The following is a 20,205-nucleotide window of genomic DNA, read 5'->3' on the forward strand; positions in this document are numbered from 1 at the left end:
CATTTTTCTCAAGAAATGTCATTGTTCTTTCATTACTTACAATAATAATAGTTAACATTTATAGAACAACTCTTATGTTTCAAAAACTGTGCTAGCCCTTTAGTTACACATCTAATTTTATTAGCTTTTTTTTTTTTTTTTTTTTTTGGCAAATACCAGGTGCTAATCTCTGTTAGACACTGGGGCAATATAAAAATAAAACAAGTTACTTCCCTCTCCACCTCTATTTCCAGCATAGTTTTTCTGTTCTGGAAACACGTATGGTGTTCTCTTTTTCCTGGCCATATATTGTTTAGCTAACAGAAACGTGACTTTTTTGTCTATCGAGGCCCATACTAACAGTCCTACAGTCCCACCCTTACTAATTTGGAAATAAATGATATAGGAGTGAAAATGTTGGGAGAGACAGAGTTTTGGGTTTTAACCCGCTCTTTTGTCAGTGGGCTATTTCAATTTAACTTTGTGTAGGTTTTACCAGAGATACAGTAAAGAGAATAGAGCCAAGGACAGTAAGCAAATATCTTGTATTTGTTATGCATGTACCAAATCCATTGAATGTGTTACCTTACATAATTTGACTAAGCTGAGAGGAACTATAAGGGTTATCCAATTTGATTTTTTAACTTTTTCTTTTCTTTTAATTTTTTTTTTATAGTTAGAATATGACATTCTGAGATTCAAATGGTTTGCTTACAGAATTCAGGCTTCTAGTTCCCAGTTAGTTGATCTTGTTGTTGTTTATCACTCTCTAGCTGTTTGATGTTTGTAAAAGGCTCTAAAGAGCCTTAGCAAAGCTAGAAGAGAAAGGGATATCATATACAGGAATATTTCTAATGTGTTCAAATTATAAAAGTTCTATATATTTTTTAAAATTTTAACTCCAATATACTTAATATACAGTGTTATATTAGTGATTCAGCAATTCTATACATTGCTCAGTGCTCATCATGATAACGGTACTCTTAATTCTCTTCACCTGTTTCACCCATCCTCCACCCCCACCCCTCCCCTCTGGTAACCATCAGTTTGTTCTCTACAGTTAAGAATCCAAATAGTCTATATTTTTAAATATATTTATAATGAAAAACCCCAGTTAAGCCCCAAATTATCACTTTAATTCAAAACTCTCAGCAAAAATTTTGCATTTCCATTTTCACATGTATTTGCTTTTTGGCATGCATGGATTTTTTTAAACATAGTTGGTCTGTATACATTCTTAAATCTTTTTTTTTTTGATATTTTATTTATTTGAGAGAGAGCATGCACACAGGAGAGGTGGGGGGGCAGAGGAAGAGGGAGAGGCAGACTCCCCACTGAGCAGGGAGCCCTTGATCCCAGGACCCCAACCAAGATCATGACCTAAGCTGAAAGCAGATGCTTAATGGACTGAGCCATCCAATAGCCCCATAATTCCTTTCTCTTAAACTGGATTTCACTATGATATTGTCTCATGACCATCAATATTTACAAATTTCTCACCCAAATAATACCTCAGAACTTAACAAAATTCATTATTGTGCTTTTAATTTGCTTTTATACAAAAAGCTAGATGAATACCTAAATGCATTTGTTTTCACAAATTTTGGAATATTTTCTTCCATTTATTATGAATGGTAAGAATACTGATTGAAAGCTGTGAATAATTGAAGATTGTTGATAGATACCAATATTTCCAAATTACTTTTCAGTGTGTTATAGCAATCACCATAAGTAAATCTCGGTGACTGTCAAGTAAAGTTGTCCCATTTATTTTATGGTCAAAGTGGGAAATTCTTCAGTAATCTGAATGGTGGATCTGGTGCCTGGTGCCAGCATGAATCCTAATAATGTCAAAAAGCGTAAGAACGAAATACCAGGAACCCCCATAGAAATCAGCGTCATTATGGATAAATTTAGTAACTGTTAGTTTTTTAATCGCTCTTTTTGCTTTTCTTTCTGCCCATTGTCTGGAATCTTAAGTGGTAACTTTTGTAAGCAACATTTTCTTATCTCGGAAGAATAGTGTTTTAACCTATTGTTAACCATCCTTGTAGATAAGGATTAAACAATACTGAAAGGAAATGTGTTTCCCTCCACTGAGATTTTTTGAATTTTGATTTCATTGTAACACAAATTACAGAATACTTGTTATGAGACAGTGGTTTCAAAAACTGATAATCTGATTAGTGCTTTCTCAAGCATCAGTATTTATGGAAGCATAATAACAAAGTTTCTAATCCTTGACATCAACTTGGGCTGGCTGAATTCCTGGCAAAGGCAGATGGTGTCAATCATTTTAAAAACAATCCTAAATTGTAGCCCACCCTCATGTTTACCTCCTTTTTAGTGGAATGTTCTATGCCTTTGTAGTCAATATGGTTCTTCTTTTATTTTTTTTATTTTTTTTTTTAAAGATTTTATTTATTTATTTGAGAGAGAGAATGAGAGAGAGAGAGAGCATGAGAGTGGGGAGGGTCAGAGGGAGAAGCAGACTCCCTGCCGAGCAGGGAGCCCGATGCAGGCGGGACTCGATGCGGGACTCGATCCTGGGAGTCCAGCATCATGACCTGAGCCGAAGGCAGTCGCTTAACCAACTGAGCCACCCAGGCGCCCAAAGCCACAGACGCCCGAACAGGGACTTGAACCCTGGACCCTCAGATTAAAAGTCTGATGCTCTACCGACGGTTCTTCTTTTATTTTTAAAAGGTAAGTGCTATTTTCTTTTAATAATAATCCAACTCCAATATTACTACATTGTTTGCAACCAAGGAATATATCGGTTTCTGGGAGATGCTTAGAAATATGAGAAGTAGGAAGAGGGGTTAGGAAAGGGCATTTTTATTTGCTTGTCCCAGTGTAGGGTTGGGGGTGGGGTGCTACTGACATCAGGAAGGAGGATCCGGAGGTGCTAAACATTCTGTAATTAATAAGTGAGCAGCACACCAGATACTCTGCTGTCAAAATACCAAGAGAGCTACTGTTGAACATTAACAGGTTAAGCATTTTTCTGACGTGAACATTCGTATTGTAGCCTTATAATGCTCTTACTTGACCAATGACCCACTTGTAATAGACTTTCTCTTCTTATCTATTTATGGTCATGGTCATTACAAATATTACTAGTAATACTTCATAGACTCTGTCTTACACAAATAAGGAGAAATGTTAGACTTCTTTCATATTCAATTTTTTTTTTTGCTCTTATTATTTTTGGTCAGAGAAAGTATTTTTTTCAGGGGTAAAATACACTGCCAAATTAATGGAATGATATAGAAAGTCCAGAAATAGATCTCAACTACATACCAGAATTTGCTTCCAAAAAAAAAAAAAAGGGTGACATTTAAAAAGTTGGACAATGTTCCTTATTAAGTGATGTGGGATAACTGGTAAGTATCAAAAAAAAAAAATTCTACCTACTTTTGTACATGGTAACAAAATAAATTCCAGATAGTTCAAATGTTTAAAAGTAAAACATAAAAAAAATGTAGTATAAACAACACATGGGAGAAATTTATTTTTAAAATTAGTTAACATGCAGTGGGAAGGCCTTTTTAAGAATGACAAAGAAAAAACAGCTTATGAATTATTAATGAGAAAAATCTTTAAATTTAAATGCAAAAAAATTTTTAAAGATTTTACATTAAAATAATAAGGAGACAAATGGCACAGACTGTGGGTGGTAAGAGTGTATTTTCAACTCAGGTCATAAGTGATCAATTTCCATAAAAAATAATTAGCAAAGTTTATTAAAAATGTAAAAATCTATTTCTCTTCCTTTGATACAGATTTCTAATCTAGCAATCCACCCTCACAGAAACATATTGATTGGATAACACTGTTTATAACAGTAAATGATTGGAAAATACCTAAATGCCCACTGGGAAAGTATTGGTGAAATAAATTATGATAATTGACACAACAGGATTCCCTGCTGCCATCAAACAGAATAAGGAGTCTCTATATGAATAATATAGAACTGTGTATACATTACATTTACTTTTTTTTAAAGATTTTATTTATTTATTTGACAGAGAGAGACACAGCGAGAGAGGGAACACAAGCAGGGGGAGTGGGAGAGGGAGAAACAAGCTTCCCGCCGAGCAGGGAGCCCGATGTGGGACTCGATCTCAGGACTCTGGGATCATGACCTGAGCCGAAGGCAGAAGCTTAATGACTGAGCCAACCAGGCACCCCTACATTTTAATATAAAAATTGTCACAAATAAAACACATGATATTCAAATTATTATTACTATAATTCAAATTACTAAAAAGGAAGTCTTCCTTCTACCCTAAGTTCCCAGATATCCTCTTCAGAAATGTCCATTGTTAAGTGTTATTTGTGATTTGTTCTAGAGATAATCTATGCATATATAGGTATAAATGTATATATGGCTAAGAAAATAGTGTTAACTTATTCCTAAGTGTTGTGACTGGACATTATATACAATCTTTTAGTAGAGTCATTTCATGCTCATTTGTAGAATGACCAAATGAGTTTCCTTACTTTTCAAATGATTTGGTGATTAAGACAGTCGAAATTAAAGGCCTATTTTGAGAAATAAGGTAGTGACCAATTAAATAATAGCAGAGAAGATTTACACTTGAATATTATTACATTAAAATGGATTTCATTGGGAACCTGGGTGGCTCAGTTGGTTGGGCATCTGCCTTCGGCTTGGGTCACGATCCCAGGGTCCTGGGATCGAGTCCACATCAGGCTCCCTTCTCGGCGGGGAGCCTGCTTCTCCCTCTCCTCCGTGCTTGTGCTCTCTCTTGCTGTCTGTCTCTCTCTCAAATAATTAAATAAAATCTTTAAAAAAATAAAATAAAATAAAATGGATTTCATTCTAGAAAGCAAGATACCAGCTTATAAAACCAGCCATCTAGTATAGAAGTGAGGACATTCTTTCATGACAAATTGTAACATATGTATGAAACCTAATAAAAAGTTTTATTAGGTCTTATTTGCTATATATTGTCATGAAATAATACCTGATCTTAACTTGTGTAAGTTAGCACAGCAATTATATTATTCTGACTAATATAAAATTTATTTTTAATATAGCCGATTGATGCACCCAGAAAGACAAGCAATGTCACATGAAAGGGTACAACTATTTCTTTTATTATTCTGAATTAGTTACACTTGAAGAAATTACAGATAGTTTATATTTGTTACATCAGGTTTATTAAACCAATCAGGTAGTATGAAAAGAAATAGCCTAATATTAAAAAAAAAATCTGTATCTGGATTAAAAGGTATTCCTTTGTCAACTAGAAAAATACATTCTAAATAAAACCATAATCCTACTTTGAAAAACTATAAAATGCAGCCATAGAAGTATATTTTGTCATGTACAGTAGGTGTTTAAATAATATAAAAATAAAATTTTAATGGATTAGAATAGCTTCTATACACTGAGACCATTTATTTCTTTGAGTTAGAAAGAGAAAATAAAATAGATATTTCATTTAGGATATTATTTCAAAGTTATTTTGTGTCTACTACTTAAAATTCAATTCTACAGAATATATATTTTTTCCTACATGCATATAATGCAAAGGAAAATACCGTAATTTAACCATTGAGAGGCTTTTAAAAAGATAATATTTGCATTGCCTTAAATCAGTAACTGTGATTTTAAAAATAAAATAAAAAATTTACCAATTTAAAATTTTTTTCAGAGCACAAAGATTCAGTGCCTCCCCTAAAGAATTTATAAGTAGAATTACTTTTACCGTTTTAAGTCTGCTAATATGCATATTTAATAAAATGCATGAGCATCATAGAAATAATTTTTAAAATGGTTGCAGCCTTCTAAAATTTAGCATTTCAATTAAAAAACTGGGTAGGGGCAAAGAGGTAAGGAGGTCTATTGGAGGGATTATAGTTAACAAGATAGAAGACAAAGTAATAAAAGAATAAAAAAATACATTGGGGGAGGGAAGTTAGGTAAGTACATAAATAAATACAAGCTAAGCCGTAATATAAGTGCTCCTCTATGAAAAGTACACCTGAAATAGTTGTGGGCTCAGAGATAAGATATTACACCTGATTGAATGGAATAAATGTTTAATAGAAAATATAACATGTTAAAAAGACAAAATGGGTAGGTTTCCGTGTATGGCAGATGGAGGGAAAAAGAGGCATTCCAAGGGGGAGGATGAACAAGGTACAGTCTATGAAAATCTAAGTTGTTACAAGAAGGAAGAATAGTCAGCTTTGGTTTGCTACTTCTAGCCGCATATAGCAATTTCATAGTTAACCTGTTAGGTTACTCAAACATTTATAAACACTTTAAAGATTCTATACATAATTAAAACATTAAAGCCTCTATCAAGTTCTATATTTATAATTCAGATTCTCACTTTAATAAAGAATAACTCAGTATCCAGAGATGAGGGCAATTGTAGTTAAGTTTTATATCTGTATTAATATATTACTCTAAATTAGAGATTCAGCATGGTAAAAAAAAAAAAAAAGAGAGAGATTCAGCATGGTAACTGATGATTTAATATTGTAACAAATCAAAAGCACAAATAGATTTGTATAAGTAAAGAACAACTAGAAATTCTAAAGTGTGTTTAAAAATAAATGATTCTGCTTTCTGAGAAGAGTTTTTAACATAATTTATTGTAAAAATATAGAAGTAGTCCTTAGAATGTATCACTACTTAACTATATAAAGGCAGAAGTTAATTCAAAGATTCTAAAATGAAATTATCTGTCCAGTCCTATTTCTTATCAGAACCTCTTTCAAATTCAGATAATTAATCAAATTACATAGCAGATAAGTAATGTTCTTTTCATTATTTTCTCACTAAGGAGTAACCCAAAGAGATTGCTTTCACTTTCGGAAAACAACATTGCAATCGGTTTATCATTGATGATCGTCTGAATTTAATCCCCAGTAGTGAACAGTGAATATATCAATAACTTGCCTTATTGCTGAATGATTTAATGAGATATTTGGCAAAAAAAACTTCCCTTTCTCAGATGACTATTCAATTCCCTTTTAATTTTTTTTAATTAAACCCATGTTAACATTATTACTTACTCTTTATCACTATCTTTTCCCTGGAATGGAAATTTCTACTTTCTTTACCAGCCAATTTCAATTAAAGCCTTTAGCATTATCTTGGTGCAAGAAATGGTAACACAGATGTTCTCCAAAGTGAAATACTGAAACATTCTAAATATCTTCTCAAAGATTGGTGAAAAGTCTGGGAGATGGAGAAATGAAAAGGTAGATTAAGAAACTCAGTTAAAACATGCACTACAGTAAGCATGGGAATAAAAGGGAATAAGAAATACTGAAATCTTCACCAATATCCACATATTAAAACTAAGTAAAATAATATTCTTACTTACATGTATGCTGACATACAGGAAAAGTGTCAGCTAAAGAAAAAATAAACCACAGTGGTGTTTATTTAACAGTACAATAAAACAATAAAACTAATTGTTTACAATATGATTACATCATGTGTTCACTGGCAAGAAGCAAAGAAGGGAGAGAGGGAGGAAAACGTCAGGCAAAACCAAGCCTCGTCTGGCACTAAAAAGAGCATCACTCAAGGTGAGATCTAAATAATCTGTTCAATTTGTTGGATATTTACTAGCATCCTTGGGGAAGGAGTGTGGGTCAGAGCCACATTTTTTTAGTTTGCACCTTAGATGAAGTTCTACAAAGACAATCCGAATTCCAGTGTAACAGAATAAAAGGTTTTTGTCCATGTGAGTTCCTCTCTATAGGTTCAGAGACAAAATGCTAATACTTAGGGTATACAGAACTCTATTTTACCCACACAAAGGACCCCAAGTTGCGTCTCTTGGAGCCTCTTTTGTAGGCAGGGTGTAAATAAACAGGACTGTGACCCTGTGATTTTCTCTGTAACCCACATCATGCCTCACTCAAAAAATAAACCTGCACAGACCATTTGTTTGATCAGATGATTTGCTTGGTCAGAGAAAGCCCAGGCATCATTCTTAGTAACTTTAGCCTTCTTTAGAAAAATTGCTGTTGTATGTAGCAATTGGCCCTTTCTCATCTATACCCCTATTCAATCCACTGCTGGAATTTGTACATGTCCCAGTGGCAGCCCTTCCCACTTGCTGTCGTCTAGGTCTAAACAAGTAGAGGGGTCCAGAAAGTGACAGAGATGATGTACATTCTAAGTATCAGCGAGAAGAACCAAGACTTGAATTAATACAGTTACAGTAGCGTAGCTGTCATGTACATTACAGACTTAAAAATTCCAATGATACAGCTTTGAAAAAATATATTACAGCACATTTTTAATTTTACTTGTTCATGTATCTAGTTTTAATATATTGACTGCAATAGTAAGAATTAGTTTTGTTTGTGTAAATCATTTCTCCCAGAAGCTATAAGAGATTATAATTCCCATCAAATCATTTCTGTTATACACCTGCAAGCTATTTGTGTTGCATTCCTAATAAACAGCTCATCGTCTGAACTTGTAATAATTTGGTGAGCTTGGAACTCTTAAATCAAAAATAAACTTTCTCTAGTTTTTTTAACCACTGAATACTTAACATGATTTACATCATTTTTCAGAATGTGACATTTAAAATAAAGTTTCCTATTAAGCAAACATGAACACGAAAGTAGGTCAGAAACAAGCCGTTCGAATTATGTTGACAATAGCACCACGTCTCCTCCAGTTGTTTCCGAGTCCTGACTATGGTTAGAGCTGATACCAGTGTCCGAGTCTGTGTCATTTGTATACAAGTTAAATACTCTTTGAGTCAAGGAAGAAACCTCCCCACTGCTGCTGGGGACCTCACATTCCTTCCCTCTGTTTTCCTTTAGTTGGCATCCATCTTTGTTGCTAATATGAAGTGAATTGAACTCCTTGGCCAGGAATTCATACTCTTTTGCTTTCATCTGAAGCAATGAGTCAGTGTATTTAATCTCTTTCTGGATGCCACTCAAGTGAGAGTGGATTTTCAAACCAGCTTTCATGCTTTTCTCCAGATCACACTTAACATTTTCTAAATTAGAGCTTTCAAGCTCACTTGCAGCGGCCCCTTCTGCGTCTTCGTTTATCTCTGTGCAAACACTTTTTACCTCTTTTTCTATTTCAGCAGAGAGCTTATCAATGAGCATTCTGTAATATGCTAATCTTTCCTCCAGGTGTACAATTCCATCACTTTCAGTCAGGTCGTCCAGAATCTGGTTTTCATCAGAAGGCAAGTCCAGCTTTTGCTCAACTTCACTGAAACTAGGCATTAAATATGCATCCTGGACATAATTTTCTCCATCATTTTCTACCCTATCAAGGTGGAACTTAGCTTCACACTTTTCAATTTCCAGATCCAGCTCTTTCATTCTCTTGACTTGCTGATGAATAGTGTGGTCCTGGGAAATAATCAGATGAACTAAGGTCTCCATACTATCTCGATCATGGGAAACTGTGTCCTGCTTAATTTTAGCCAGTTTCCGGAAAGTTTTTCTGACTATTCTTTTTTGTTTATCTGGTGGTAATGTCTTCATGTAATTTGCTGGACTGAGTTCCCACACTTTTTCCGTGTTTTGCACTAATTTGGCTTCAGCGGTCCGCCACAATGGAACTGGAAGGAAAGCATCTGCTTTAACCAAAACAAATTGCATATTGGGCTGCTCATCTCCCCAAGCTTTCCAAAGCTTCAGGATTCTAGTTAGTGGAGGAAGAACCCGTTCCGAGCCTCTCCACTTTTCTATGATGCAGTAATCACTGGGCTTCCCCAGCAGAAATCGTTTCTCTCCAAATGTAGCCTCATGTTCCTCAAGCAAAGCCTGGATGACATCAGCCGAGGTGGTGCGTTTAGTTAACCCACAGACAATCTTCTCTTCTTGGCAAACCCAAACCACAATTTCCTTCTCTTCTGAATCCATGTCTTTAGTGGGAGATCTGAAAGAAAAACAAAGTACATTATATTTCTGTCATCACCTGTGTAAACTCAGAAACACGGTTTAGCTTTTTAATACCCTTTTCAGATTTTATCCTTCATCAGAGATGCATTTGGAGGCTGAGACTACATGTGAATCAGAAGTTTTACTGCAAGAAAAAAAAAATCAAGGAAAATATCTTAATTTGCTTTTATTCCCTAGTGGGCTCTGGAAAGAGCAAATTGTCATCCAAGACAACTGAGGCTATTTTATCTATAGAAGTCAGCCACACTATAACTACAGTCAGAACTGCTAGAGTTAAGACAATACTCAAAGTGGAGATAAATAAGAGGAGATAAAATAAGACCGTTTTTGCTGGAGCCTTCAGACTAGACAAAGACCACGGAAGCGTAGGTAGGAATGGTGGGATGATATTAGAGTCATAGGGCTAAAAACAGATCATTATTGAAAACAGTCATACTTTTGTTCAACAAATGCTTATTACACGCCAACCATATGCCAGACATGTCTGAAGATACTAAAGACACAACAGTACACAAAGGAGAAGACAACACAGATATAAATGTGTAATTATTATAATAGCAGGTAGTGGTAAATACTAAACAGAAAATTAAACAGGATGAAGGGACAGAGAATGACTTGGAAGAAAGAGAAGTTCATTTTATTCAGAGTATTTAGGAGAGACTTCCTCTAAGAAGATGACCTTTGAATAGGGGCATAAGTTTTGAGGAGGCCATCAGAGACCTAAGGGAAGAATTCTAAGAGTGAACAGAAGGGCAAGGGTCATGAAGCATGTTCTAGAGACAGAGAGAAGGCGAATGTAGTTGGAGGCTTGGGGGGGGGTGGAGTTACTGGAGGGAGGGAAAGGTCAAATGATAGGTGATGAGATCTAGCAGAAATGCATATCCCATGATTAGGCATTTGGATTTTGTTCTAGTTTTAGTGAGAAGCCATGAGAAAGGCTTAAACAGAGGAGTTATGGTTAAAATTATGCTTTAAGTATACCTGGCTTGTTTAATGGAATGGACTGTAAAAAAAAAAAAAAAAAAAAAGGGCAAAAGCAGAGAGAGGAAGGCTTAGTTGAAAGCCTAGCACAGAGATCTAAGGGGAACTGCCTGGACTAGGGTTTTAGCAGTAGAGGTATTAGGAAGTGGTCAGAGTTGGGACATATAGAGAAGTAAAGACTTGATAGTAATTTCCTTTGTAGCAGAGAGGGGTGGGGAAAAAAAAATCAGTTTTCTGAAGAAAAAAGAGCCATAGAGGTAGTAAAAGAAACAGGGAAGTTCCGTGGTTTCTGGGCCATACCCTGTAGAGAATTTTTAAGATCATATTTCCATCATGAGTGTAAGTCAAATTGACCATGTCTTTCATAATATCTCTTTAAAAGAATGTTAAGAAAGAAATGATATAAAGTGAATTATAATCCAATATGATTTATGGAGACAAGATCTTTAAGTAGTAATTGGCTTATTGTGAAAGTTACTTTACATAGCACCCTCAAAGCATATGACTCCATGAAGCATATATGGAAGAAATTTTTCCTGGTTTCTGGAATCTTTTAACACTTAGAATTTATAGGGTTTATGTTTTAGTACCAATAGTGACTAATCCTACATTATTATCTTTATTTTAAACGACTAATTATTGCACCTTGGTTATTGACTTTCCTGAGGTCGTAAAGTGACTACTAACAGTGAAAGGACAAATCAATGACACCAAATAACAAAGAGTACCCAATAAAATTTAGATATCCAACTGTACCAACATTTTATAAATAATTATCCAAAAAGTCCTAAAGGGCTGTGATTGTTCTCTTATAAAAATATTTAACATTTACACTACATCAATCAATCATCAATCAATAAAAATATTTAACATTTAATGACTCAACTTTGAATAATGTGATATTTGATAATATTTACAACTCATCACTTAACAATTCTAATCAACAAAAAAATAGGTAGAATATAGGGCAACAGAATTATTTTCATATTTCAATTAGTAGAGAAATAGCACACAAATACATTCTAAGCAAAAACAAATAAGTACTCAAAGTAACGGATACTAACTACTGTTTGTGTTATGGCCGTACAGCACACATTACCTCTAAATTAATCATTACCTTCATCTGTTTTGATCATGCCTATAAAATACTCAAAATTAACAAACTTTCTTTTTACTTTATGCAGTTAGAAGTTTACCTACTAAATTGCATAATTTAAATAGAAGTAAACCATGCCCTGTGCACTTACTGTATATTAAATTATAACCATTTCAATATGCACTTTTTATAAATAATGGTAAAAATAACAAAATTGAGTAACTGTTGCAGTTATTAACCTTATAACACCAATAGCTATTACATTAAAACTAAGAACATAGGACATCTTTATTTTATGCTATTTCTTAGTATTCATGGTTAAACTCTAAAAAAACCCTACTAAAAAATACTAGCACGGAAGATTATAACCATCAGTCATAAAACATTTAATAAATAAAACTGTTCTAAGCTCTGCATATATCAAGTCATTTAATCCTCACAATTCTGCGTAATGTAGGTAATAATATTATCACCATTTTATTGATAAAGAAACTAAAGCACAGGGGTTTTTAATGATTTGCCTAAGGTCACACAGTTAGTGGTACATTGAGGATTTAAACCCAAGCAAGAAAGCAGGTTCCATAGGGCAGTGCTAACCATTATATTGTAAAAACAAGTTCATGAGTTTGATGATTGTCTTTTTAAGATTTTTTTTTAAGTAATCTCTACACCCAACGGGGGTCTCGAACTTACAACCCCAAGATCAAGAGTCGTAAGCTCTACTGACTGAGCCAGCCAGTGGTCCTAGTTTGATGATTTGGATATGTGGATTAAATTGGAAAAAAAAAAAATACACTACTCTTTTAAGAGGAACATTATTACATAAATTTGCCTTTGATAGGAATGGAACTCTAATGTCCTGTTAGAACACCAATTGGTCAAGGGAGGACTTTTCCCAATGGACAGTCATGGAAAGAAGTACATAAGAATGTATTACCGTCTCTATCTTTCCCATATTAATCTTGTTCTTACTCAGATGCAGTACTAAAGGATTTCTGACAGGTCTGGGCACCTCCGTTGGCTTACAAAACTCTCTTTTATAAATATACATATATATATATAACAACGCCTTACTGTTGTTTTCTTAGAGTAGTCCCTATGTCCTGTTCCATTTTCTGGAAACATTAGTTCTGGGTCTATAAGAAAGGATAACACATGACCTACAACCTCTTCGGCCTTACACTGTAGTTGTGAAGAAGACTGAGGAACAGAGAGCAGGGAATCCTTTGGTACCCTACGTAGAATAATAATGATGATGTACATGACAAGTCTCCAATACTTCCATGCCCCTACCCTAACTGGGACCTTTTTTGTTTGGGAAGGATCAAATGCTTGTCTATTGTGGCCTCCCATAGATATCTGCTACTTTTCAGCTCATGTGGATAATGTAACCCTAATGGTCATTAAGCACAACCTAAAGATAGTATTATTTCCACATTATGTATGAGAAAATTAGTGCCTTAATAATAACATCACAGTCTGACTGGTTCCAAACAATTTTTTTAAGTCTACCTTAAGCTACTTTATATTTTCTGAGTCAGTTATCTCTAAATATTTTGAGGAAATTTTACAACCATCATTCAAATCAGATAATTTTCAAAAGTTCTACCCCTTGATTGAATATGTTTAAAAGTAATGACCAATGAATTTCCATAATCTTCCATACCTAGTAAAAGATTCATCATGTTTAAATTCTATGTTTTAAACAAGCTTCGGATTTTGAAAACTGTATTTATTTTGTAGTATGGCCCCAATTGAGTCTCTATCCATTCATTTTCCAATCCTCTGTACCCTTCACGGTCATACTACAATATCTGACTCACATGTTTCATAAGGTTGCTGCAAATATCATATAAGAGAATGAGTAAAAGAGCTTTGAGAATTGTGAAAAATGTACTAGGTAAATATAGGTTATTAACACTAATAACAAAATCACTGTTATTTAATACAGAGAGGGGTGTAGTGTTTTTAGTATGTTCATTCAGTAATCTTATCGACCTTGCTATAGTAGTTAACAATATTATTTTACAAATACTTTCCAACATGTCTCACAATATTTTTTCACCTGTTTTAACTCATCAGTTTTTTGCATGTGTACTTCCAATATGACATAACTGTTTGGCTAATAAGAGACACTTTAAAACATCATTAATATAATCTTTGGATCACAGATGAGCCGAGAATGCTTTTAATCTTTCTCTGATTTATAACCCTCTGATTTTGATTAAAATTGTGCTAATGAGGTTCATTACACTATATATATTATTCTACAGCTGTTTCATTATTCCGTGTTTGCCTTTTCTGGAATATCATCAGAAAATTAAGATTTATATGCTAAATAAAACTTTTCAACAACATGTATTAACATCACTTATGGGTACTTTTCCATATTTACTCTGAAATAATAACTGAAATTAAATATTGGACTTCTTGCATTCACTCTATTGTCAATCAGGAAATTGAAAATATTTCTCCATTGATAATTTTAGTAACACAAAAACAATGACACAGAATTAAGTTGAGTTGGCTTGTAATTACAAATGCAACGTTCATACACTCAAATATTTCTTCAACACACTCCACTGAGTAATTATGGACAAAGCATCAGAGAATAAATTAACTATCCAAATCTGAAGTTTTAAGATAAAAAAAAGTATTTACTAAGATATTACAATGCCAAACTGAAGATCTCTGAAAGCATATATTTACTGAAAAAAGATTCAGTGTGAAAGCAGAGAAAAATGAAGATAAATGGATAAACTTTGGCCATCTTTATTCAGTTGCCCAGAGGAAAAGGGCATTGAAGTTGGGGTACAGGGGAATAAATTGAAAGAGTAACATTCATTCCTAGTATATACTAGACATTAAAGTTTAATTGAAATTTGACATATGAAACTTACTAGGACAAATATTTTATATGGAAACCTACTTTCTTTTTTTATTTTTTTAAATTTTTTAAAAAGATTTTATTTATTTATTTATTTATTTATTTATTTATTTGAGAGAGAGAGTGGGAGATAGAGAGAGAGCACAAGCAGTGGGGAGAGGGAGAAGCAGACTCCCCGCCGAGCAGGGAGCCCGATGCGGGACTCGATCCCAGGACCCTGGGATCATGACCTAAGCTGAAGGCAGAAACTTAACTGACTGATCCACCCAGACATCCTGGAGGCCTACTTTAATAACAATAAGAATCATTAAAATGATAAATTGTTAATTAATAATTACATTATAAGATATGCTTCTAAAACCCAGTATACAAACACTAGAATGCAATCTATATACATTTATGGAAACTAATTTGAACCTGTGAATGCATTTTCCACAGAACCTCTATTACAACTATTTTGGAGGTCAGCCCAGAAAGTCTGATACTGACACAATCTGGCTGCTATGTATAGGAGTGACTCAAAACGAAATGCTTTTGTTGCTTAAGTCTCTTGGGAACCATATCCCATGCTTAGAAATTAATAGTGAGAACTTTTCCAGTTCCAAACTATTGGCGGGACCTATGCCTGAACATTGCGATGGAAGGATCCATCAGATTGAAAGATGAAGAACTATGGAGCTTCGGGGGCATATCTGAGTCCTGGTCCTTTGCTCAAGGACTGTTCTCTGTTTCCTTCTTATTGCTATTAGCTATTTTTCAAACTGGAGAGTCTCTCCTTCTAAACCAGTGGTTCTCTACCGGGGGTGATTTTGCCCCCCGGGAGACATTGGACAATGCATGGAGACATTTTTGATTTTTATTTTAGAGTCCGGGGGTACCACTAGCATCTAGTGGGTTGAGGTTGGGAACATAAATGTTCTGCAAGGTACAGAATGGTTTCCTGGTAGCAAAAGCTTATAGCCACAAACGTCAATAGTGATGCAATGGAAAAATCCTCTTCCAGATATACAACATATATGTCACAGCTTCACCTTTACCCTTTTTCCTTATAGCTTCTGGAGAATTTAATACTAAAGTTTATGAAAACAAAAATAATAAACAAGGGAGACATTTCCAATCTCAAGTACTCTAAAATAAAGGATGAAAGTTGGCATTCTACTTAATGGAATACAAATGCACTTTTTTTTCTCCTTTCACCCCACAGCCTATGTTATGTTTGTTATTATTAATCCTGCCCAACTGGATTTTCCTCTGTTAATCCCAGAACTGGTCCTAAGGAATGCTGATGTTCCTATAGGGTTAATTATAGTTTAGAAAAAAACTTCCATTCATAAACTGGTAAATCTTTCTTCTCCATTAAGAAACAGTATTTGAGTAGCTATGACATGACAGAAATGGTCAAGAGATCAGGGCACTGTCAGCCGTGTGGGGGGGGGATGGGAGTCTCCAGAAGGGGTTTTCGTTGAGCTTTTCTCTTACTACTTTACAGTCTATTCTGCCCTGAAAGAAGGGACAAAGACCAGAATTAGGAATAGACCCAGAGTTTGGGGGAAGAGGAGGCCAAGACCTGCAGTCTTTACAGGATGAAAGGGAAATTCCCAGAAACAACCGTGGGAAATGAGGGAAAGCATCTCTAGTGCCCAGGCAAGGCAGGGGGTGTTGTAGGCATGTAAAATATGCCTAGAGAAGTCAGAAATAGCCTTTAAAACTACCTTAGAGATAAAACTACACTGAATATAACACTATCTTGTTTGGATTATTTAGAAGATACTCTGGACTCAAATACTGTCCAGAAGTCACCATTATTCAAATAAAATGGCAGACGACACTATATTTACAAATCTGGTTATTTGTGCTGATAGCTGAATACAAACCAAGGGTTATGAAGATTCTATATTTTACTGACCTTTGGCCAAGCTATGATATTGTCATAGTATGTTTTTTTCCATGAAGTTGAAAGTAAATAAATGCTTTTCAGTCAAACGTCTCATTCCACAGGGAAATGAGAACTGTCTCCTTAGTATTTTAACTCATAATACAATTTATTCCCTTCAAGTTATTTATTAAACCTCAAAACGCATTTATACTCCTCAAAAGATAGAAGTTAATTTTATCCTGCTATCACTATGCAATTCAATGTCATAGCAAGGAACACAACTAGAATTGATACAATATAAGTACATATGTAATTCATTTTTGTGTCCTGTATTCTGATAAATGAAATACAAAATAGCAATACAGAGGAAAAAAACTTAGTCCCTGCACAGATTCTGGTCCAGCAGAAAGCAGATTTTAATGCCTCATAATATATATATTTTTTTATAGAAAAGATAGATGGGTATGAAGTTATGAAAACCATTCTTAGGCAGTTCTTTCTCAAAACATCTTGCCCAAATAAGTAATAACTCTCACGGGTATGATGTTCAGTCAAATAGAACCTTCAATGTATAGCTCACTATATGTGGCAGTCATATTAAAAACATACCAGTAAATAATACTGGAAGATAGAATAACCCAACAATGCAAGTTTCAGAAATGATGAATGGTAATGGGAGCTACAAGACAATAATAAGAAAAGAAATTTGGTTCAGTATATTTATCTCATGCTCAAATCTGACTACCTTGTAGTAATTCACATTTTCTTCGAACAAAAGCATATAAGTCATTAAGGACATTAAAGAATAAAGATAAAAAATAAAAAGTAAGTTTACCAATTTAAGTTCTATACCAAAGGTTATAAACTAATATTTGAGTTTACAGACCCAACTCTATGCTAATTATAAAATTTAAAATGCTGGGGATGCCATAATCAGTTTGGATGCTGAACATTTAAATCACATGTTACAACTATTTTCAAACAAAAATATTATACTTCCAAATTTAATAGCATCTTTTCCCAGTAATCAAAATTATCACAGTACAACTCTAAATAGTTTTGCTAATAAATTAGTTAGCTTCATCATTATTATATAAGAGAAAAATTTATATTTTGTATATGAATGAGCAACTTTGTAAGAGTAAAGGAATGACCCAAACACAAACAGAAATCTAGAGACAAAATTGGATAGGATAAAAACTTAAATGTATTAAAAAAAGAAAAGTTCTATGCAAATTAACTGAATCCATTCCAAGTTAGTTACCTTCCAAATAAATTGTCCATTTGGAATTATGGTATATGAGCTTTATAACTTGCTTCAACAATCATTAATGAAACTCTAGTTTTAGCAAATGTGAATAAATGCTGAGGATAAAATGATATAGAAGATAAGATGATCCTTATGTTCAGGAATTTGTCATATAGCTCGGAAGGAGAAAAGCTACGCTTAGGAAGGGAGATTCTAAAAATTCAGGACCACTTAAACATTATTGAAAATCATAAGATAAACTCTGAGCAAATGTGCTATAAAATTCCCAAAAATAAAAAAACCAAACAACAATAATAAAACTTGGGTCATAATAAATAATAATAAAAACATAGTAATTGACCTCAATGTCAATTCATTCTCCAGTCCTATAACTCTTTGTAGAAAGTCTGATTAAATAAAAGAGCCTCAAGAGATTTAATTCAGGGCAATATGCTGATTTAGATCTTGTCTGTAGGAGCACTTGACTGGCTCAGTGGGTACAGCACACAACTCCTGATCTCAGGGTCGTGAGTTCGAGCCTCCTGTTGGGGAGTGAGTTTACTTAAAAATAAATAAATAAGTAAAAATACTTTAGATCTTGTCTGTAAAGAAGACCCCTTCAAATTGTGACTTCACATGATTATGTGTGGACCTGGTAATTGAAGGACAGGTATTTAAAAAGTAGTAAAGTGTGTGTGTAAAGAGGTACAATTGGATAGTAGTTCACTTTGTTGAATGCTTAGTATGTGCCCACCATTGTTCTAAATGCTTTATATACATTAACTCAGTTAGTTTTCATCACAACCCTGCCAGATAGGTCTTATTGTTAAACCCATCTCATAGATTAGAAAACTGAGGCACAAGAGATTAAGGATTTACACACACACACACATATAGAAAGCACTAGTTTTACGTTCTACTAATGCCAGTTTAATTTTCTAGGAAGTAAGCCAGGTATGCAGATTAAGAAAAACCCTCTACATAACATAATTGCAGGGTAGCTATAATACATAAATCTCATAAACAGAGAAAAGGGAAAGGAATGTGTAAAGAATGTGTTTATTGGAGACAACTGGGGGTTAGGTAAACTAAGCTTATAGTTCAGATTCCAGAAATTGATTTAATCAAACTGTAAATATTTAACATGTAGTATTTACCAGATAAAATGCTGAACAAATATCTAATCTCATTGGAAATTCTTATGCTCACTTCCCAGTGTTACCTGTGCCTGGCAAATACCTAGTTTCCTTGTTGATTTGTACTTTTTAGAGAAGTATTTTACAACAAACTGCACATACATTTATTAAAGGAAAGTTACCTAGCCTGAATATTTAGTTTAATGACAGTTGTAGTTATGTCAGCTATTAGCATGAGTTTTCTTGTGGGCAGCTAAGTCCATAATTGTTTTTGCCTACTTAGTAGAAGATATTCCCTAATGATGGTGATTTTTTAGCTTGTATCTGCCTGCAGCCACTTACTCTTCCCTCTCTAAATGTATTCTGAAATATGCTGGCATATTTGAATGGCACTAGAAAAATGTAGGAATTTGCATTATCCAGTAGGATAGCTGAAAACACAAGATGAGCTCCTTTTTCCCTGATTTTCACTTTCTGAACATAGTCTATAATAAAACGTAATAAAATGTGACTTCCAAATGGAAGCTTCATCTGAAATAATCAGCTCTTCACATTAGTTGCAAATAAATTACCTAAAGAGCAACAAAAAATTTATAACTTATAGAAACAAGAATATACCAGGGCCTGCCATGCCATTTTGTTTAAAAAAAAAAAAAAAAAGGAGATACTTGAAAATATTTTGGATAATAGAAAAACAGTGGTCATCCATGTCAAAAGCATCATACGTCCTTTTGCCTTCCCCAAACTTGAAGCTTTTTCATATGCTCTGAATCTCACAGCCTCCACCTCCTCTAGAACTTTGCTTCAAAATGTATCCTTTATTAAACTCTTTTTATCCTCTACCTTTTTCTCCGGTCCTTCCCACTATCCTGTCACGTTGAACTACTGTTATTTTGACCACATATTTGCATCAACTATCTTTCATTCACAAACTCAAATACCAATCCACGCTCACTTTCTTTCATTAGTTTTTCTCTTTTCAGTAACAATAACCTACCATAAAGTGACTCCCCCCACCCCACCCCCAACAGACACATTTCTTCTCAGGCTTGTCAGAGA

The 20,205-nt window shown here is 34.1% G+C and overlaps 1 protein-coding gene across 3 annotated transcripts in view; it reads right to left on the reverse strand.

The window, feature by feature from the left end:
• Window positions 1–3,650: 3,650 nt before the first annotated feature.
• Window positions 3,651–20,205, reverse strand: part of RASSF9 (Ras association domain family member 9) — a 30,036-nt gene continuing 13,481 nt past the window's right edge. For all 3 annotated transcript variants that reach the window (XM_081822165.1, XM_081822164.1, XM_006727025.3), the window contains one exon: window positions 3,651–9,898. In XM_081822165.1, the coding sequence (XP_081678291.1) occupies window positions 8,638–9,882 (1,245 nt within the window). In that variant the 5' untranslated portion in view covers window positions 9,883–9,898 and the 3' untranslated portion in view covers window positions 3,651–8,637. The remainder of the gene's footprint in view (window positions 9,899–20,205) is intronic.

This window comes from Leptonychotes weddellii, chromosome 5, assembly GCF_054177405.1.
Source record: "Leptonychotes weddellii isolate Sample4059 chromosome 5, ASM5417740v2, whole genome shotgun sequence".
Lineage (NCBI taxonomy): Eukaryota > Metazoa > Chordata > Mammalia > Carnivora > Phocidae > Leptonychotes > Leptonychotes weddellii.